We start from the raw sequence: 21,435 nt of genomic DNA on the forward strand, positions 1-21,435 counted from the left end.
GTTTATTGGAGCCACTGCGGTGAAGGGTCTGGCCTGCACGGCATGGGGGGCGAGGACGCACACGTGACCGGGACCCAGGGCCCACTTCCCAGGGCAGCTCCCGTCAGCACACTTGACCGGGACCCAGGGCCCACTTCCCAGGGCAGCTCCCGTCAGCACACGTGACCAGGACCCAGGGCACCCGTCCAGGGCAGCTCCCGTCAGCACAGCTGGACCCCACCATCTCGTTGTCTCCTTGGCTCTTCCTGGGCCTTCCTCCAGGCGGATCACTGCACCGTTCATCGCGGGAACTTCCCAAGAGACCCATCAGCTCTTTCATAAAAGCATCCGCAATTTACAGCCCAAAACCATTGGAAGCCGCGAGCCCCTCCCCGGGTGGTGTCCACCAGTCTTACACTGTGACGGCCGTGACAGCGTCCTTTCCAGGGCCACAGGCCCCACCTGCAGGAGCTTCCGCTCCTGGCCTCCCTCTCTGCTGCAGTTAGAGCTATGGCGAGCTTGCACCGCGGTGACGGGCGACCCAGCTCTGTCTTGCCCACAGGGCTGCCAGGTGGGAACTGGCTGGGTTGGGCAGAGTTTAGGGCAAGTTGACCCAGGAACAGCCTTGGGTCTGTGCAAATAGCCTAAAAGAGCTGACAGACGCCTGTCCTGATTTTGGATGAAGACACTGCACGTCCAGTATGAGGGCGCCCTTTTTGTTAATGGAGGGGCGAGCCTGGATGTGCAAGCGTGGTTTTGGGAGTCCGTTCTTTTAGGCTGTTTGCAGTCCTCACCGGAAGTGAGTGTTTCCTGCCCTGGTGGGTACGTTGGCTTGTTCGCACAGCCTGGGAGTTTTGGGGGCAGCTTTTCTCCTGTCAGGGCCTGAGTTGCGACACATGTCTGGCAGACCCAGGCCTTTCTCTGCAACATCAGAGGGCGTCACTGTGGACCGGCAGGTCGATTTTCAGTCCTGGGCCGAGCACCTCTCGCACCTGGAGTCCTTGTGAGCGCCCGTAAGGGGCCTTCGTGTGGACATGAAGGAAACCAGCTCGACCTGCAGAGGTCACCTTGGGAATCCACAGAGTGGCCACACAGCAGCGGCTGGTAGAAAGGACTTTATTCAGAAATTGGTGCCAGGACAGGAGGAAGCCATGCGGACAGTCACGCTGAAGCCTGAGCCCAGTGCTCCCCTGAGGTCAGTCCTGACCGCTGGAATGTTGACTTGCACTGGTCACTATCTTTGTTAAATACAAAATCTGAAAATGCGGGCGTGGGTCTGCAGAACATAATCCTCATAGAAAAGCCTAAAAAAAGTGAACTGCATTTCGTGGCCAGGACGCCGACTTCTCTCATGTTGCATCGAACCAGGGCCCGGATGTCTCCGGTGAATTTATGTGGGAAAACACGTCTTGACATTAAAAATGCAGCGGTTTGTCACAAGTCACAGTTTTCCTAGAAATGCCACTAGCTGGCTGCTCTAAAGAATGGCTAATTCTAAAACTCAAAAGCACAACCCTGGGTCTTGTGGTGATTGGCACCGTGAGAGCCACACTGAGCTGGGGTGGTGCCCGGGGCTCTGGCCGCCCAGCTGCAGAGGCCAGTGTGGATCTGACCGTGCGGGTCTCCCACGGCCCTGGTCGGGGACTCCACACCAGCTGCCCGGGGTCCGAGAACCTGGGCAAGGGCTCGGAGCCATGGAGGCAAAGCGTGAATGCGTGGCAAGCTGTGGCGGCAGGGCTGCGGGCGTACATGCATGGCTGCTGGAGGTGGTGGGCAGCGGTGGCCCCTGGGGCACGAGATGGGTGGGGGCACTCTCAGGGACCGGGACTCCCGTCGCAGAGCCTCTGCCTTGGACCTGCTATGAGTGTCCTTTCCAGGAAGCAGGGCCTTTGTCTGGGCGCCGCTGCCTCACCAAGGGCTGTTCTAAGCTGGGGGGCTCTGGGCCCTTGGGGAGCAGACCCAGCCCAAGGTGCCTGCTCCAGCAGCAGGCCTCGGGCACCTGGGGGTCTGGGCTGGGGAGGAGGGGCACTGGGCAGGGGAGGGGGACGGGGGTTCTGGGTCTGGGTTGTGGAGGGTGAACCCAGGCAGGGTCTCGGACAGGAGGTCTCGGAGCCCCTGGGAGCTGTAGTTGCCGTGCCGCTCAGAGGTCAGCTTTGGTCCCCCGTTGCTCAGCCCACCGAGGCTGGCTCAGAAACCTGCTTAGGGAGGAGCTGCTCTGAAGCCTGTTGAGTGGGCGGTGGGGGCTGTTGCTGTTTTGTGGGGGCGTCGCTGAGAGCTGGGTAAGGACCACTTATCTGTGTGTGAGAGGCGCAGACAGAGGCGCGGACAGGGGCGCGGACAGGGGCGCGGACAGAGGCGCAGACGGGCACAAAACTCCTGGGAAGCTGTCTTTCATTTTCATTTTTAAATTTAACTTTTTAATTTTAGCAGAAACACGCAAACCTCCAAGACTCTTGTGCCCGTCCTGGCTCCGTCTGCTGGGAGGAGACCAGCTCTGCCTGTCCCTATGGGGTCCCCCGAGCCTCCACCTCCCTCCCGGTCCAGCTCCCCAGGGCTTGGGGACAAAGGGGCCTGGATAACGGCCGGGCCTGAGACATGGCTTCCGCCTCCCGGCCCGCCCCCCGCAGTTGGGTTTGGATCTGGAATTCCACACCAGGCCCAAGTTTGGCTACTGGAATGTGGCCTTCATCCTCCGTAGCTTGTCCTGGATCTTCCGTGAGTGCTTCTCGCTGGAGACCTGGTGGAAGTTGGCCCTGCTGTCTGCAGCCAGCGTGGAAATGTCCGCACCGCTGAAGCGGGCAATCCTCTGCCTCAGGTGCGACTGGAGCTTGGGGTCGGGGCTGAAGGTGTAGGGGTTCTCCTGGAATGCGTGCACCTGGCTCACCACTTTCGCGATGTTCCTTCCGTTGGGGAAAGAAGAGACATTAGTTTGCACAGGGCCGGAGCGCTTCCATGCGGAGGGAGTCCCCCGCGTTCTCAGGAATCATTTGAACTAAACCTTTTCACCGTGTGAACACTGAAGGGTGTTTTCTGTATTTATTGGTGAGGCCGAACCTCACGTCACTGCTCAGACCTTTTCGTCTATCTGTCCATCCATCCACAATTCAGTCCACACACGCTTATGGAAACCCCGCAGGGTCAGGCTTGTCCGTGCCAAGCGTCCCAAGAGGAGTCAAGCCCAGTCAGCCGCAGGGGCTGCAGCTGAGAGGACAAGGCAGGCAGGGAACTCGCTGCCGCCGTGCGGAGCGTCCACATCTGGGAACCGCCGTGGCCGGGGCCAGGGCCAGGTTCCCGGGAGAGCTGGCTGTTGAAAGTGACCAGCTCACCATGGGATATAACGGAGACAACCGGCTCGTCAGGAACAGGAGCCCTCAGCCGGGCCTGGGAACGCTGGTGCCACAGACAGACGCCCTCTCGTGATTTTGGATGGAAACACCGCACGCCCAGTGTGAGGGACAAAGAAAGGGACGTCCATTACGTCAAAGAAAGGGCAAGCCTGGATGTGCGTGTGCACACGCACATGCACACGCGCACACACGCACGCGCGCACAAACGCACACATGGACGCCGGGAAGAGCATGCCTGGTTGGGATCTCAGAGGCACGTGGATGCTGGGACGGGCAGATCTGGAGGCGCCCACATAGGCACGTGGATGCTGGGACGGGCAGATCTGGAGGCGCCCACATAGGCACGTGGATGCTATGAAGAGCAAGCGCCAGTGTTGGCTTGTTTTCTTTCCTGATCGTGCATCACTTTATGTTTTGTTTTTTATTTTGAGATGGAGTCTCGCTCTGTCACCCAGGCTGGAGTGCAGTGGCGTGATTTCTACTCACTGCAAGCTCCACCTCCCAGGTTCACACCACTCTCCTGCCTCAGCCTTCCGAGTAGCTGGGACCACAGGCGTCTGCCACCGCACCCGGCTAATATTTTTATTTTTAGTAGAGATGGGGTTTCACCGTGATAGCCAGGATGGTCTTGATCTCCTGACCGCCCGCCTCAGCCTCCCAAAGTGCTGGGACTACATGCACGAGCCACTGCGCCGGCCATTTTTTTTTTTTTTTTTTTAAGACGCTGTTTCACTCGTCACCCAGGCTGGAGTGCAGTAGGGTGATCTCAGCTCACTGCAGCGTCTGCCTCTCGGGTTCAAGTGATTCTCCTGCCTCAGCCTCTTGAGTAGCTGGGATTACAGATACCAGCTACCACACCTGGCTAATTTTTTGTATTTTTAGTAGACATAGGGTTTCACCATGTTGGCCAGGCTGGTCTTGAACTCCTGACCTCAGATGATCTGTCCTCCTCGGTCTCCCAAAGTGTTAGGGTTACAGGCGTGAGCCACCATGCCTGGGTACAGGGGTGAGCCGCTGCACCCGGCCCAGCCTATCTAGAGTTACAGGCGTGAGCCACCACGCCCGGTCTACTGAGGGTTACAGGTGTGAGCCACCCAGCCCAGCCTATCTTAAGTCTTTAACTTCTCTTTTGCTGACTTGGGTTTTCTGATCTCTTACAATGAGCATACACTTATGGCATATTGTAAACGTTGTTTTTCGATTGGTGCCTATCTAAGAAGGGGAACTTCACTTGTCAGGTTGGGGATCCATGGGCACCTGGTGCACTGGGCATTGCTCCCCAAGTGGGGCCGTCTACCGTGGAGGAGGGTGGAGCTGCCGTGGCCTGAGCAGCCTCCACCTGACCGTGTGTGGACAACGACGGGCGACGAGAAGAGGCGGGACGGTGGGAGATTGCGTCTTGAGGGAGAGGGTGAGGCTTGGGGCTGTGGGCACCTGAAGGCCATTGGACACAGGCCTGGGCCTCCGAGGAGAGGCTGCCCATGTCCCTTACCACGTGGAAGAGCCTGCGTGGCCTGGGGCGTGAGCCCTGTGGGTCGTGGTGGTGGGTTTTACAGCCAGCCCCAGTCTCTGCCTCCCAGGTGGTTGGTCCCAGGTGCTGGGCAGGTGGACGGCAGGACCACAGGCTGAGGATGGATCCTGGGTCCACGTGCACGTCTCTAGGGAGGGGGGTCTGAGGGGGAGCAGGGACACGGTGGCACCCGGGGGTCAGGGCAGGTTGCTGCTGGGCAGCCTCTGCTGCAGAGACCCTCAGGGTGGGGTGGGAAGTGTGCTGGGTCGCAACGCAGGGGTCCCTAGAGACCACGGGGAGTGTTTTGGGGCCATGGACGGCAAGAGTGCAGGATATCTCCAAATTTGCAGAGAAGGAGGTGGCTGGAGGTTATCTTGGGTAGAGGGAGGTCTGAGGCTGTGAGTGCCAAGTGAGGGGCAAGGTACCCAGGCTTCTGAAAAACAGGGACAGGAAGAGAGGTGCCACCTGAGCCTGCCCCACCTGGGCGCGCACTCCCCTGGGCGCGTGCCCACCTGAGCCCCTCCTCACCTGAGCTTGCTCCACCTGTGGGCCCCATTGGTCATGGTGAAGCCGCCTGTCTCCAGCTGCTGGATGTGCATGGCCAGGAGGTGGGCCGAGGGCAGGGTGGGCTGTGCCCGGAAGCGCCGCCCTTCCATCAGACACAGGCTGTCGCTCTTCAGGAAGACCTGGTGGTCCAGCCGGGGCGTGGGCCAGGGAGAGACAGGGCGTGGTCAGTGCAGGAGCCTCGCCGGGGCCAGTACAGCCCAACCAGTCCCAACTGGTCCTGCATTCTCCACACACGGGGTCTACCCGGCTCTCTGAATTAGCTTCCAGTCCCGAATGTGCCTGGATGGTTGGACTTGGCTCACACCTGCAGGGTCTTAAGCTTGCACAGCCCTGACAGTCGCTGGGAGGCTTTGCGCCTCCTGCTACTGAAATGGTGAGTCCCTGTCTTTGCTCTCTGCTGGACTCCAGGAAAGTGCCAGGTGACCCAGCTACCCAGCTTCCCTAAATGAGACCCTGGCCAGTGCAGGCCCCGCATCTGTGTGTCCAGCAAGGACAGGCAGGAGCCCTCCCACCCGCAGACAGCTGTGGCTGGGGCCTGAGGCCGAGCTCTGAGACCCAGGACGGGACAGGCTCTGGCTGCTGTGGGGCTCGTCTGTGTCATTTTGGGGGATGCCCCCTCACTTCCAGCGGCACTTCCTTGTTCATTATCTCACGAGGCCACCCCTGCCGTCCTGGGGGAGATCCAGGTTGGTCAAGCTCAGGCCCCAGCCACAGACCTCAGTGCTGTCCTCTGGGCACCTGTGCTCTGTGGGAGGAACTCAGACCAGCAAGGCCCCGTGGCTGAGCAGGGGGGACACCTGTGCACAGGTGGCAGCAGAGGCCCCGCTGGGAGATGACTCCTGGGCCTCAGTGAGGCCACCCTGGCTGGGCCACCTGCACACACTCAGTGGTGCCTGCGTCTGGGTGTGGCAGACTCTGCAGAGCAGGTCGTTTAGGAGGGGGCCTTGGTGGACGAAAGCCGCAGGCCATGTAAAGTGCTGGTACCTCCACGGCTTTCAGCTCCTCCATGACCTCTGCTATCTTTGCAGGCAGAATTCTCCAGGCCTGAAATGAAAGCACAGGTGAGACTCCTGCGGCCGTGCGGGTGCCCACCCCCGCCTCGGGGCCCGAGGGGGACGCACGGGGGACTGCCTCACGGCCAGGTGCTCCAGCCCGCTCAGGATCTGCATGGCTGTCGCGAAGTTTCTCTGCTCATAGCAAGATTTTGCAATCAGCAAAAATTTGGACAGCAAGTTCACCTGCAGCTGCAATGAGAAAATGACATGTTCAGCATCTTCTGGTTTAAGATGAACAAAGGGAATATTTGAGAACCTGTTAAAATCACCCAGCACCAAGACAGAAGAGCGTGTGCTGCATCACATATGTGGAAAGGAAGTGGCTGTGTGGACGCAGGTGAGCGGTGGCCGTGGCCGTGGAGGGGCTGGGCTGGCAGGATGGGGTGGGCATGACTTGAAACAAAACAAAATAAAAGCAATGCTTGATACATGGAAAGATTTGAAAAGAAGTCCACCCTCCCTTCTCAAAAGCAAGATTGTGCCAGGACGCACCTCCCCAGGCAGCTTCAGGACTGGAAAAGGCGTCCCCACCCAGGGAGAGGCTGCGGTCATGTCCACAGGCAGATGGGGAGCCACAGGCAGTTCCTTGCCCACCCCCCGAACCCTCCACGCTGAGCCCGTGGCAGGAGTGTTTGGCTGCAGTCCCTGGGGGGTGCCTGAGTGCCCCCCTCCTCCGGGGCTCTGGCTGGCGGTGATGACCCGGCCGGCTTTGGTCCTGGCGGTGATGACCCGGCCGGCTTTGGTGGGAACAATCATCGGTGGTGAATGCCCCACCCAGCAGGATTTGTATTCTGAGCTGTCCCGAGGGGCTGCGTTCTTGGATCCACTTCTAGGACTTCAAGATTCTGGAGAACTCAGCTGACCCCTCCTGTTGGAGCTGCCTGTCCCTGAGGAATCACCTTGGCCTGGGCTGTCCTTTAGTGGAAACCAAGGCTGCACAGTCCAGCTGGATGCCGTCCCCTGGTTCGACTCTTTTTTTTTTTTTTTTTTTTTTGAGACGGAGTCTTGCTCTGTGGCCCAGGCTGGAGTGCAGTGGCGCGATCTCGGCTCAGTGCAGCCTCCGCCTCCTGGGTTCAAGCGATTCTCCTGTCTCAGCCTCCCAAGTAGCTGGAACTACAGGCACTGCCACCACGCCCGGCTAATTTTTGTATATTTAGTAGAGACGGGGTTTCCCTATGTTGGTCAGGCTGGTGTGGAACTCCGGACCTCGTGATCTTCCTGCCTTAGCCTCCCAAAGTGCTAGGATTACAGGCGTGATAATTTTTGTATTTTTATTAGAGATGGGGTTTCACCATGTTGGCCAGGCTGGTCTTGAACTCTTGACCTTGTGATCCACCTGCTTCAGCCTCCCAGAGTGCTGGGATTACAGATGTGAGCCACCGTGCCTGCCCCCGGGCTCAACTCTCGTCTGCAGGGACCCTGTGCAGCTGAAGACGCTTGAGATGATCCTGGGCTCGCCCCGACTGCGGCCCCAGCTCTCCTGCCTGAGTACCTTGAGGGGGCTTGAGAAGTGTTTACCGGATGCACTTTCTTTTTTTTTTTTTTTTTTTGAGACGGAGTCTTGCTCTGCCACCCAGACTGGAGTGCAGTGGCCGGATCTCAGCTCACTGCAAGCTCCGCCTCCCGGGTTTACGCCATTCTCCTGCCTCAGCCTCCCGAGTAGCTGGGACTACAGGCGCCCGCCTCGTCGCCCGGCTAGTTTTTTGTATTTTTAAGTAGAGACGGGGTTTCACCGTATTAGCCAGGATGGTCTCGATCTCCTGACCTCGTGATTCGCCCGTCTCGGCCTCCCAAAATGCTGGGATTACAGGCTTGAGCCACCCCGCCCGGCCCGGATACACTTTCTATGCTGACCTTTCAGTCTGTCTCTTCATCGGTTTAAATAGATGCAAAGTGTGTAATTTTGAGATAAGACTGTTTCAGCACCCTTTTTCATTTTTGTCTTAACCTTTTGATTTTTAATTGTAAGAAGCGTGTAGAGGATTTACCCTTGTAGCCTTTTCTAAGTGCGCGGCTCAGCCGTGTTAACTACGTCCACATTGAGCAACAGATCTCTGCGACGTTCCATCGTCCCAAACAGAAACTTGGTCCCCGTTCAGCACGAGCTCCCCGCGCCCACTCCCAACCCCCGGCACCTGCCCTGCTGCTTTGTCTCCGGGAATCCGGCACCTCCAGGTGCCTCGTGCACGTGGAGCCGTACGGTGTCCGGGCTTCATGACTGGCTCATTTCCCTGAGCCTGAGTCCCTCGAGGGTCCTCTCCCTGCCACAGGTGTCAGAATTTCCTTCCTGTTAAGGCCAAGTAAACTCTCAAGGTACGAAGAGGCCACATTTTATCTATTCTTCCCTCCATGGACGTGGGGGTGCCTCCACCTCTTGGCTATGGTGTTCCATACTTTTAAACAAATCTGAAGAAACCAAAGCCCTATTTTGCTTTCAAATTCTCCAATCTTATTTTTTATTTTTTTAAGATGGGGTCTCACACCGTTGCCTAGGTTGCCATGGTGTGACCTCAGCCCGCTGCAACCTCCACCTCCGGGGCTCCCGTGATCTTCCCACCTCAGCCTCCCGAGGAGCTGGGATTCTAGGTATGCGCCACCAGCCTGGATACTTTTTTATATTTTCAGTGGAGACGGGGTTTCGCTGTGTTGTCCAGGCTGGTCTCAACTCCTGGGCTCAAGCGATCTGCCCTCCTCAGCCTCCCAAAGGGCTGGGGTTACAGGCATCAGCCGCCGCGACCGGCCTGCATTTTCTTAAGGTGAGAAATTTTACGCTCCTTTTTCCTGCGCTTCTGTCTCCACCTCGCCTCCCTCTGGACGTCATCTATATGGAGCCACCGAGACATTGTCTGAACGGAAACACTGATCCTCCGTTTTCTTAGGTGAGAAATTTTACTCCGTTTCTTCCTGCCCTTGTCTCCACCTCGCCTCCCTCCAGGCATCGTCAGAATCCCCGAGTGCTTTTATTGATCACTGCTGCCCTCTGTGCTCAGATTCTGTATTTTAACAATTTTCTGGAGTCCTGAATTTACAAATGTGAAGCTCAGTGTCCTGGAACGTTCCGACAGCCCAGCCACTGATACACAATACATCAAGACATCGTGTATCTAACACTCGTTAGATGGACGAGAGTGTGGTGCTTTTAGAAGTGGGTCTCCGGCGAGGTCTGTCCGCTCCCACATGGAGGTGAGGGGCCTGTCCTGAGTGATCTGCGGCTCTCTTTTGCTAACGGGGATGTGGCAGGAGTGCCGAGCTCTGTCCCACCACGCTGGGCGCCGGCAGCCCTGGGTGTGAGCCTGCACAACTCCTGCCCACCCCGCAGACCTGGACACGGGCACGTGACCAGGCGAGCAGCCTCCTGGAGACCCTTAGGCAGGGCCCCCGCAGGCTCAAGGTGGGTCTCAGGCTGGGAGAGGTGGTCCTCCACCCTCTGGGGCAGCTCGGGGTGAGGGTGCGCCCAGGACGCTGCGGGTTGGCCAGGTGTCAGCCAGCTGTCCTTGTGTTCATCCTCGTGAATTCAGCCTGGCCACGTGGGCCGTGGGTGACGGCTCTGGTTTAGGGAAATCACATTTTGATGTCCCTCATGATACTGGGAAAACCGTGGATCAGAGCAAACGGGCAACCAGGCTCCCTGTTCCCATGTCCCGTGCTGGTGTGCCCTGGAAATAAGTCCCCAAGGCTGGAAAATTCTCCCCAAGGGAGGAGAGAAGGCGGCGCCTCTGCCTTCCTTTACAGGCCCCGGAGTTGCCTGCGGCGTTGGAGGGGCTTGAAGGAATAATAGGAAGGGAAGCTCTGTCTACCGTGGAGGTGGCTTTGCCGCCTGGCAGGGAGGTACTGCACCTTGGTGGACTGCAAGCAGCTCCCGGTTCCCCCAGAGCCTTCGGCCCACTCTGGGACAGCAGCAGGGACAGCAGTGATGGGGTTTATGGCTGGGAGTCCTGTTCCTTGGGCCCAAGTTTGCTTTCAGAGAGCTCCGACCTAGGAGGGGGTGGGTGTCCACCCGTGGGCCGAGGCTGTCACTTCCCTGCTGTGGGGGAGGGGCCCTGTCATGCTGAGTTTTCCCCAGCCCACGACAGCCAAGCCCCAGCTGAGCTCAGGTGTGAGGAGATCAGAGGCCTCTGTCATAGGGTGTCTGCTGGGTGAAGGCATCCGCTGGGTGAAGGTGCAGATCCCCAGGGCTGGGGGACTCTGACCTCCTGAGAACCTGTGGACCCTGATGCCTCCTGGGCAGGTGCGCCCCGTGAAGGATGAGCTGGTCAAGGCAGGTGACTTTCAGGGCCGCACAGGGCCCTGCCTGACAGCAGGTGGGGCAGGTCAAGTGAGGAGCCCTCCGTCCAGCCCAAGGCCCACAGGACCTAGAAGAGGCCGAGACTGGGCCCTGGCGCTGGAACTTGACCTTGACCTTGGTCAGACCACGGAGCTGATTTGTTCCACAGACTGAGAACCCACAATGACCTTTCGACTGGGAGGAGCCCAGGGTGACGTCACAAACACCACCTCAGGGGCCAGGCTCAGGCACAGAGGGGATGGGGCCCTGGGGTGGGGTGGGGTGCTGTGGCGGAGCCCAATGCTGGGGGTGGTGCATGAGGGACCTGTGTGGTGAGCACAGGTAGGGGTGGTAGAAGTGGTGGGTGCAGCTTGCCCTGGGTCTCCAGGTGGCCCACAGCAGAGGATCACCCACCACTGAGGGGAGCCATCTGTGGCTGCAGATGGGGACATGGCTGGAGATGTGGCTGGGCATGTGGAGATGTGGCTGTGGGCATGGCTGGGCACGTGGAGATGTGGCTGTGGGCGGGGCTGTGGGTGTGGAGATGTGGCTGTGGGCATGGAGATGTGGCTGTGGACGTGGCTGGGCACGTGGAGATGTGGCTGTGGGTGTGGCTGGGCATGCAGAGATGTGGCTGTGGGCGTGACTGGGCACATGGAGATGTGGCTGTGGGTGTGGAGATGTGGCTGTGGACGTGGCTGGGCATGTGGAGATGTGGCTGTGGGCGTGGCTGGGCATGTGGAGATGTGGCTGTGGGCGTGACTGGGCACGTGGAGATGTGGCTGTGGGCGTGGCTGTGGGCGTGGAGATGTGGCTGTGGACGTGGCTGTGGGCGTGGAGATGTGGCTGTGGATGTGGCTGGGCACGTGGAGATGTGGCTGTGGGCGTGGCTGGGCACGTGGAGATGTGGCTGTGGACGTGGCTGTGGACGTGACTCTGGACGTGGGAGGCATTGCTGGGGGAGAGCTGGGAGTGCAGCTGACCCCCCTGCCCCTGTGCCCTGCTCCCCTCAGCCTTGGGTCCGGTGCGGCTCTGAGGGACATGGAGTTGGGTTCACTGCATTGGGGGGGTTCAGGCTATGGCCTTACAGGAGGCACTGCCACCCCTGGGCAGCCGTGTTGGCCTCAGAACTATAGGGTGCCCACCTTGGAGGTGTGGCTGGTCACAATCTCTGCAGCCACCCAGGTGCTGACGTCATCCGCGTTTCTTAGAAGCTGTAACAGATACTTGTCCTGAACGTAATTGGGCAGAAATAAGCTGCAGGTTTTGGCCGAAAGAGACTCCGAAGAGCTGGCTCTGGAAGAGAAATGTGGCCCCGTCACCCTGGAAGGTGCACAGGTGGCCCTGCCCGGCCCCGGGGCTGCTGGTGCAGAGTGTGCTGGGGTCGGGCCACGAGGCTGCTCCAACGGACAGACACCGCTCTCTTGTGTCTCCAGAGACAACAGGCATCTCCTGCTGGTCAGGAGCGTCCATGAGACACTTACAGGGAGCCCCCAAGACCCTCCACCGCCACTCCCAGCCAAGGGCCCCGGATGCTCACTTGGGGATGGCGGTGCTCTTGTCCATGACGCCCAGGGCCCGTGAGTTCAGGAAGTGGACCGGGTGGCACTTTTGAAACAACTCCTGCCCAGACCATGGAAACGAGGGTCAGGCTTCCATCCCTTAGGGCCTTGTGGCCAAGGCAGGGTCCCAGGGAGCCAGGGAGGGTGGGGGTTTTCTGGGGGCCATCTCTGCAACCCCAGGTTCAATGCCCACTCGACAGTCCACAGGGGTCCGCCGCAGGGCTCCCCATGTGCTTGGCCCCCAGGGGCTCATGGCGTCCAGGGCAGCCCTCATGACAGCAGGTGGATCACTAGGTTGGCATCACTGCTACGTGATGTGGGGTCCCGGGATGGCAGGGACCTGGGAAGAGGCCACCTGAGGACTGGCTGTGGTGGTGGCAGAGATGCTGGGCAGGGCCCTGGCAGCTGGGTGGGGGCACAAGGAACTGGGTTGGTCCAGCTCTGGCAGAGGGGTTGAGGGGAGAGACTCAGTACCCCATATGGCCCTCAGGGCGTCCTCTAGTGCCTGTGAGGCCAGAGTGCTGGGCAGAGGCAGACAAGCCCCAGCGGGCAGTGGTCTGGAGAGGAGGACTCACTGCCTGGACCTGTGCACCTGACCGCCACCCCCAACCTGTGCACCTGGCCGCTGCCCCTTCTCTGCCCGTCTGTTCCTCTGGGAAGCAGCTGCTGAGGGCCCTGTGGGCGCCAAGTGTCTCTGGGCCCCGACTTGCAGGTGGCCGGGGCACGGATCCTTGTCCTCCTCACCTGCTGTAGCAGCGTGAGCTGGCTGAAGAGCTGGTGAGTGCTGTACTCGGTCAGGAAGTACGGCCCCTTCTCGCTGGTCTTGGCGCAGGGCCCGTAGAAGTCCTCGAGGAAGCAGGGCTTGGGCAGGGCCGCGGCGATGGTGTAGGGACGCTCCTTGTGCGGCGGCAGCACCAGCCCGTTGCCTCGGGGCAGCCTCCAGGGGAAGCTCTGCAAGGCAGGCCAGGCACTGAGGGGCCCAAGCTCCGGGTCCCCTCCAGGTCAGGGGTCCAGGGAGGCAGGGCGGGGTGAGGACCAGGTCAGGTCCAAGTCCAGGACTCCTCAGACTGGCCCAGCCAGAGACAGAGAGCAGCCTGCCCACCCACAGCTGTGTTGGCACAAGGATGCCTGCCCTGGTCACTTCAGCAGGTCCCCCAGGGACAGGATGCTGAGGTTTAATGGAAAGGGCATTTATCTCCCCATACTGGCTGTTTCCACCTTAGTCTCTGGCCCGAGGGTCAGAAGGTTGGGGTCAGTGAGTCACAGCAGGACCCTCCTCACCTGAGCACCCAGGACAGGGCAGGAGGTGCCAGCCCAGCAGGGCTGCCTGTGAGCGGGAACATGGAGGGTATATGTGAATGTGCACGTGTGGATGTGAGGCTGCATGCGTGTATGTGTGGATGTGTGAGGGTGCACGCGTGTGTGCATGTCTGGATTGTGTGAACATGCATGTGCATGTGTGAAGGTGCACATGTGTGTGCATGTGTGGATTGTGAGTGCGTGTGTGCATGTGGATGTGTGAAGGTGCGTGCGTGTGTGGATTGTGTGAGTGCGCGCAGGTGTGCCCGTGTGGATGTGTGTGATGCACACAGGTATGTATGTGCACACAGGTGTATGTGCACACGTCTGTATGTATGCATTTATATGGGTGTGCCCATGTGCACGTGTGTGTGTGTATGTGTGTGCATGCACCAGCTGTGCCCTTGAGGCTGAGCTCAGGGAGCCACATCCACCTGTCCACGGAGGCCCTCCCCTGAGAAAGGACCCCACCTTCCTCGAGATGCCGTCCTCTGAGAGCCTCTTACAGAGGGCGTTGAAGGGTCTGGCATCCTCCTCGGCCTCCCTGGGGTTCTCCAGGTCTGTGCTGCGAAGGCTGCCCTCGGCCCGCCGGTCCATGCCCACCTCCAGGAGGCCCAGCAGGTGCTTGGCAGAGCCGTCCAGGGGTAAGATCTAGGCAGAAGCACGGTGGTGGTGGGGTCACTGCCACCTTCTGGAGGAGGGCAGCACCTCCCGCTGTGGGAGCCCAGGGTGCGACTGCCCAGCTCGGCGCCACGGTCACCTTGGAGGAGATGAAGTCCTCCAGCTTCCCCAGCAGCCCGCTGTTCCGAGTGAAGTCCACAGTGTAGCAGTCCTCCACCCAGGCCTGCAGGACGCAGAGGCTCCGCCTGTAGATCTTGGTGAAGGTCGAGGTGGGGTCCTGGTGGGCCCTGGAGACGCGGGGAGCTGCTGAGCTGCCAGGATGTGGGAGTCGGGGGCAGAGGCCCAGGGGCTGTGTGCGGTTCTCCCGGAGAGGCAGTGTGGGACCAGGCTCCATGAGTGCAGGGGGCTTAGGGGGCTGGGCATCTTCTGTGGGTCCCTCCCCCGAGGCAGGAGCTGGCTGGCTGATGGCCTAAGGTGCCCAGCCTGGGCATGTGGGGGCAAGGGGGTGCATGGCACGTTCTGGGGGGGCATCAGGTCAGCCCAGAGAGAGGCAGAGCCCCTCCCCCTTCTGCCCACCACCCCTCTCCTTACCCCAGCTGCTGGCCATGGGTACAGAGGGAGGCTGGGGGCTGGCAGGACCCTCTGCTTGGTGCTCCCCTTTCCCCCCAGCTGACCTTCTGGCTCTCACTGCCTGCCCACCTGCCCTCCGCTTCCCTCCCGGGCCAGCAGGAAGAGACCCCAACTCCCCCGGGTCCCCTCCTAGAGCTCCCAGGTGCCCAGGCCACTGCCCTCCTGCCTCAGCTGCTTTGTCAGCATTCCTGTGTGTCCTCACCTCCAGCCAGGCTTCCCTGGCCCCTCACCCCCTTGGGTCAGCAGGGACCACCTCGTTCTTCCTGGGGGCTAAACCAGGCCCATGGGCGCCCACCCTGCCCCGGGGGAAGCTCTGGCGGGAGGGGAGCTATGGAGCACAGTACCTGGTCAGCGTGTTGTTGATGCGGTCGAGGAGGAAGTGCAGGAAGTCCTGGGGTGTGCAGAAGTAGCGGAAGGTGTAGAGGAACTGCTGCACGTAGCCCTCCAGGAAGGCGTCGCTGTGGGACAGGACGGGGTGGCAGTGAGGCAGCCGGGTGGCCTCACCCCAGGGCTCGGCTAGTGTTCTGGGGGGTGTGATGGCATGTGTGTGTGGGTGCGTTCTCTCTGTGTATCACTGTCAGGAGACTCCCCGGAGAAATTAAAGGGGAGACATGGATAACAATTCCCAACTACTTCCAGCACCAGGGCCTTTTTTTTTTTTTTTTTTTTTGGCAGAGTTTTGCTCTTGTTGCCCAGGCTGGAGTGCAGTGGCACGATCTCGGCTCACGACAGCCTCCTCCTCCCGGGTTCAAGCAATTATCCTACCTTAGCCTCCCAAGTAGCTGGGACTACAGGCACACGCCACCATGCCCGGCTAATTTTTGTATTTTAGTAGAGATGGGGTTTCACCATGTTTCCCAGGCTGGTCTCAAACTCCTGACCTCAGGTGATCCACCTGCCTTGGCCTCCCAAAGTGCTGGGATGACAGGCATGAGCCACCGCACCCAGCTGAACACCAGGGCCTTTCTGAACGCGGCCTGTGCGGGACTTTGGTGTCTCCACTTGCAGGACCTGTTAGCTCTGGAAGCTGAGGGAGCCGGTGCCTCGGGACTGGGCGCAATGCTGCACGCTCAGAGGTTCTGGGTCTTCACTGGATGAAACTGGGCCACCCTCAGGAGACACTGGCCAGGGCCCTGCATGCGGGTCTGGGACTGTCCTGGGAGCCCAACGGCCACGGTCAGGAAGCCGAGGTCCAGCAAGGCCGCCTCCCACACTGGAGGAGTCTCAGGCAGGAGATGGCGTGGCCCTGGAACAAGGGGCCTGGTCACCTGCTCACCTGGGGGCCGAGGACACAGGTGGCCACAGCTCAGGCCAGGCCCTACACAGCTCCAGCCCCAGGCTGCCCTGCAAAGGTGATGTCCACCAGGTCCACAGAGCAGAGAAACCCCTCGTGACCACATGCACGGTCAGGAGACGCTCCTTTCATGGAAGCACAGTGCTCACACTTACACCATGCAAGCCACAAACTCCACAACCAGACACACACACCACACACGTGCACACAAGCCACACAGAACTCCACAACCAGATACTCCCACTACACACAGGCAAACACACACTACACCCCACACCACACATTTAAGTGCACACATACACTATGCCCCATGCCACACACCACACACACACCACGCTACCCCACACCACAGATCACACACGTGCACACATGCCACACTATACCCACCACACACGTGCACGCACACACTATACCCCACACCACACTGCACACTATACCCCACACCGTCCCTGGAGCCAGTGTGCACATGGAGCGGGGGGCTGCAGAAACACGCAGCCTCGCCCGTCCCTGGAGCTCATTACCCCGGGTGTTCTGGCCCGGTGAGTTGGATGGAGTCCAGGCCACATGGCTGAGCTGCCCCTGTGTGTTATTTTTGGAAGTCGTTCCGTGAGTTAATTATGTAGGACGGGTTCCCCAGCACCCCCAGGAACCACCAGGTGCACCCTGAGACCTGGTGCCCAGGCCCACAGGCGGCGGAGGCCACTCTGGCCAGGGGCTCTGCAAAGCTGCCGGCGGCATCTAGTGCATGTTGGCCTAAACCCCAATTAAACATTTTTCTAAACTAAAAAGTGCAAACTCAGCCTAGCTGAGGGGCAAGGACACGCTCCCCACCTCTCTTCAGCACCCAGGGCTACGTCTCCCTTTCGGGGTGAGCTTTCCTCCGGACGCACCTGGAGTACAGGTAGGCCATGAGCCCCAGCGGCGTGCCGGCCTGCAGGATTCGGGCCTTCTGCCGGCCGCCCGGCTGCTTGTTGACGTTGTAGAAGATGAGTGAGGAGGACTCGTCCAGGGGGCTGAAGTCCAGCGTGTCGCAGGGCGCGGCCGCGATGTTCACAATCACTGGGAGGGCGCAGGGCTCCAGGCCCCAGCGCTCTGCGTACAGGACCTGCCGGGCGGCACACAGGCACTCGGTCGCTCCGCCCCTCGCCCGAGGGCTGTCGTTGGACCCTCAAATCAGGGCCCCTTTTATGACTTCACACGGACAGATTTGCCGTGTCCGACAGTGGGAGGCCCGTCTGAAGCTACTGCCTCCCGGAGCAGAGCGGGGCCCAGAGCCCACTTGCCTGCAGATACTTCTTGACCAAGCTGAGGAACTGCACCCTGGATTTCATTTCTTCCAGCTGCCCTTTCAGCTTGGACAGCATGGTCTTGACGTCGGACCCTGTGGGCAGAGCAGAGTGGGCAGGGGCCGGGCTGCCTGTGGCCGGGGTCTCGGACCTGTGCCCACGTGGGCTTTACCTTTGTTCCTCTTTTCCTTCTGTAAGAGTTTCTGGTAGAACTTGAGGGTCTTGCGGTAGTTTCTTTTCTCCATCATGAGCTGCTGTTCCAGCTCCTGGGGATGAAAAACAACACGCCTAAGCCCCAGGCAGCCCCAACACACGTCAGCCACATCCAGGGCCAGGCCCTACCCTGTTGGGGCCTCCCTGGCCTTGGAGACCAGCTGCAGGGTAGGGTCCCATGGAGACAGAGGCCCACGCAGCCAGCGAGGCCGGCCCCGGCCTGGGCAGTGCCCAGCTGGGGCTGGCTGCCCCCTGCGGCCCTCACTCACAGGCCCTTGTGGGGCATGCTCAGGGGACTGCTGTGTGACCACCAGCTTGGGCCCTCAGGGGAACCAGACCCCACTCAAATCAGCACCAGGCCCTCCTGCCCAAGCAGGTGGGGCTGTACCACCTCTGGACACCCAAGTGCATGTTGTGGGCTGGGTTGGGGGCGGGAGGTGGCAGTGTGACCTCCCCGGCGTGCATCCCGTGTGTCTTCAGGTGTCTGCCTTTTTATTTTTTAATTTAACCTAATTTCTTCTTTTTTTTTTTTTTTGGAGACCGAGTCTCGCTCTGTCTCCCAGGCTGGAGTGCAGTGGCGTGATCTCGGCTCACTGCAAGCTCTGCCTCCTGGGTTCACACCATTCTCCTGCTTCAGCCTCCCGAGTAGCTGGGACTACAGGCACTGGCCACCTCGGCTGGCTAATTTTTTTGTGTGTTTTTTAGTAGAGACGGGGTTTCACCGTGTTAGCCAGGATGGTCTCGATCTCCTGACCTCGTGATCCGGAGACGGAGTTTCTCTCTTGTTGCCCAGGTTCGAGTGCAATGGCGCAATCTCAGTTCACCGAAACCTTTGCCTGCCAGGTTCAATTGATTCTCCTGCCTCAGCCTCTCGAATAGCGGGGATTACAGGCGCCCACGACCACGCCTGGCTAATTTTGTATTTTTAGTAGAGATGAGGTTTCTCCACGTCAGTCAGGCTGGTCTCAAACTCCCGACCTCAGGTGATCCACCCGCCTCGGCCTCCCAGAGTGCTGGGACAGGCGTGAGCCACCGCGCTCAGCCATTTTTAATTTTTATTGACTTTTTAATTTAATTTTTTTTGAGATGAGGTCTTGCTCTGTCACTCAGGCTGGAGTGCAGTGGCCTGATTCACTCTGTTGCCCAGGTGGGAGTGCAACCTCCAGCTCCCTGGGTTCAAGCAATTCTCCCATCTCAGCCTCCCAAAGTGCTGGGATTACAGGCATGAGCCACTGCACCAGCCTTGCCTTTCTTTTAAACTTAAGCCCAACAATACGGATTCCAGCTGGCCTGTGCACACGAGCCCCCTGAAAACCCTCCTCCCGGGAACCCACTGGCTGCGCATTGCGGTGTGTTGGGCAGTGGCCGCAGGGTTTGCCCCAGCCCTTGGCTGCTGTGTAGTGTGAGCGTGAGTGTGAATGTGACTGCACGCCTGGGGTGATTCTCCTGAACCTGCCCAGAGTCTGAGTTACTGCCTAGAAGGTGGAGCCGGGGACCTCATCCCCAGGGCTGTCTCCGTGGGGGAAGCAGCACTGAGGCCAGGTGGACAGGTCCTGACTGCAGGAGCCGGGAGCGAGGGCTGCCAGGCTCCGCTTCCTGCACAGACACCAGCTGGGGCTGAGCCTCCTAGGACGGGACGACATTCAGGGAGAGGGCGCCCCGTTGTCCCAGGATGCCTCCCATGCCTGGCCAGGCAGCCCCTCCTCTGAGCACTCCTTCTGTCCTGCGGGACAGGCACACGGGTGTAGAGGCTGGAGGAGGGGCGCCCTGAGGATGGGCTGCCAGGTCAGTGACCCCAGAGACTGCCCTTCCCTCCGGGGTATAGAGGCAGATACAGCCTCCTCCTGCACCCATGGGGCTTGGCCCAGTACTGAGGAGGGTGGTGATTCTGGTGGTGGGGGGTCTGGGAAGCCTTGGGGGTCCATGGGAGTTGGGCCTTGAGCAGCAGGTCTTCAGGGGGACTGTGAGGTGCCACGGGGCAGAGGCGAGAGGCGCGGCAGCCCTTGGCCCACAGCCTCCTGTGAGGGGTTCAGGAGGCGACCGCCCGGAGGGGCTCATCCGCGAGCCCGTCCACCAGGCTTCCTTTTGTGAAGTGCAGTTGGCTGAGATCCACCCCCTCGCCTCGTCAGCTGCCAGTGACTCCGCTCTGTTGATAAGGTGTTTATTTTTGAATGTTTTTTGCAAAATAAAAAAATGCAGACGACATTTCTGTGTAACTCCTTGAATCCGCTCTATCTGGTGGTTCCATGGAGACGGGGTCCCTGTGCCGTCTTCTCCCGTGCACGGGTTCAGCAGCGGCAGCGGGGGTGTCGTGGAGGGCCAGGCTCCCGGCCACAGCGGTGTGGGCCGTGGTCCCAGCTGCGTAAAGACCAGGCCCTCTGCAGAACCTCGGCCACTAGGCCAGGTTCCCTAAGCCCTTTGGATCCCGCTGCCACCCAGCCAAGTGCAGCCCTGCCTCCCGCACTGGGCTGCAGGCTGCCTGTGGCTGCCTAAAGTGCAATGAAATTAAAATATCAGGTCTTCGGTCACGTGAGCCATGTTTCCAGAGTTCAGTAGCCACACATGGCTGTTGGCTACCCCGTGGACAGTGTCTAGAACATTCCATCATCAAGGAAGGGACCTGCTGGGCTGGGCAGGTTGAGGTTGGTAAATGCAGGTATCCCCACGGAGTTGTTCCGCTGCTGGGGCACCTGGTCCTGGCTTCTGAGGATGGTGGTGGCCATGTCCCCCATGGCCTGCACCACAGGGCCTTCGTCCAGGCCCCGGAGGTCACCCGCGCCAGGCTCCATCCAGCCCCCTCACCCCCGTCCATTTGCAGAGATGCTGATGTCGAGAAAATCTCCCGGGAAAGGTCTGTGTACCCCAAGGCATCCGAGAACCCGGAGGTGGGTGCCTGCGAGCCCGGATGCCCACCCGGCTGGAGTGCAGCTGACGCAGACTTGTCTCGGGGCGGCACCTCCACAGCCTCCGTTCACAGTCAGACTCGACGCCCGTTAGGGGCGTCCCTCATGCGGGAACCACAGGTAGACTCCTTGAGAAGGACGGTCTTGACTGATTTTAATAAATCTACGGGAACTAAAATCCACATCACACACAGGGCGGTGAGGAGGGACACACGAGGCCAGGCTTCACCAGTGCAGACAGACGGGGGAGGAATCCACACCAGCGCTGTTCACCCTGACTCTGGGAGACACGGATGCTGGCTCCACAGCCCCAGGGCACACGGCTGGCGCTGGCAGGTGGGGGTCAGCGCTGAAAGGAGGAAACGCCCACCTACCAGCTGCTCCGGCCGCCCCAGAGAACGGCCCTGGCTGCACTGTGCGTGTTCGGGGCTGCAGACGTGAACATCCGTCTCCAGGTGGTTTTGCCCTTGCTGTTTCTGAGCCTCCTGTTTTGAAACAGACACAGTAGTTCCTCCAAGAGAAACGTGAGGCTGTGGCCACAGGCTGGACGCTGTGCATCTGGGGCCGAGTCCTCCCTGCTGGACACTGGGCGTTTAGGGTTCTGAGTGCTTCTCAGGACGCTGGGCATTTGGGGGCCGAGTTCTCCCTGCTGGACTCTGTGCGTTTCGGGGCCAAGTGCTCCCTGGGGGCCGCCGTGCGTTTGGGGGCCAGGTCGTTTGGTGTCTGCTGTGCAGGCCGCCCTTTTCTCTCCCCAGCCCCAGGGGAGGCCTGTGTCCTTGGAGCCCCCTCAGGCCGTGTGGGGTGTCCGAGGTGCAGAGGCTGTAGCACCATGCGGGTCTTTCATGCGGCCCAGAAGCTGAAATAAAGTGAACGCTTCACAGAGCTTAACCCCTGTCCCCTCACCT

At 60.1% G+C, this 21,435-nt stretch overlaps 1 protein-coding gene across 1 annotated transcript in view; it reads right to left on the bottom strand.

Annotated features, from left to right (window-relative positions):
• Positions 1-2,367: 2,367 nt before the first annotated feature.
• Positions 2,368-21,435, bottom strand: part of KNDC1 (kinase non-catalytic C-lobe domain containing 1) — a 62,252-nt gene continuing 43,184 nt past the window's right edge. The window contains 13 exon segments of the mRNA XM_033208924.1: positions 2,368-2,879; positions 5,365-5,522; positions 6,388-6,447; positions 6,525-6,647; positions 11,868-12,018; positions 12,263-12,345; positions 13,029-13,235; positions 14,055-14,234; positions 14,344-14,491; positions 15,179-15,292; positions 17,019-17,233; positions 17,412-17,509; positions 17,587-17,680. Coding sequence (XP_033064815.1) covers positions 2,648-2,879; positions 5,365-5,522; positions 6,388-6,447; positions 6,525-6,647; positions 11,868-12,018; positions 12,263-12,345; positions 13,029-13,235; positions 14,055-14,234; positions 14,344-14,491; positions 15,179-15,292; positions 17,019-17,233; positions 17,412-17,509; positions 17,587-17,680 — 1,863 coding nt within the window. The 3' untranslated portion in view covers positions 2,368-2,647.

The sequence above is a fragment of the Trachypithecus francoisi genome, unplaced genomic scaffold (assembly GCF_009764315.1).
Source record: "Trachypithecus francoisi isolate TF-2019V2 unplaced genomic scaffold, Tfra_2.0 Lachesis_group9, whole genome shotgun sequence".
NCBI lineage: Eukaryota > Metazoa > Chordata > Mammalia > Primates > Cercopithecidae > Trachypithecus > Trachypithecus francoisi.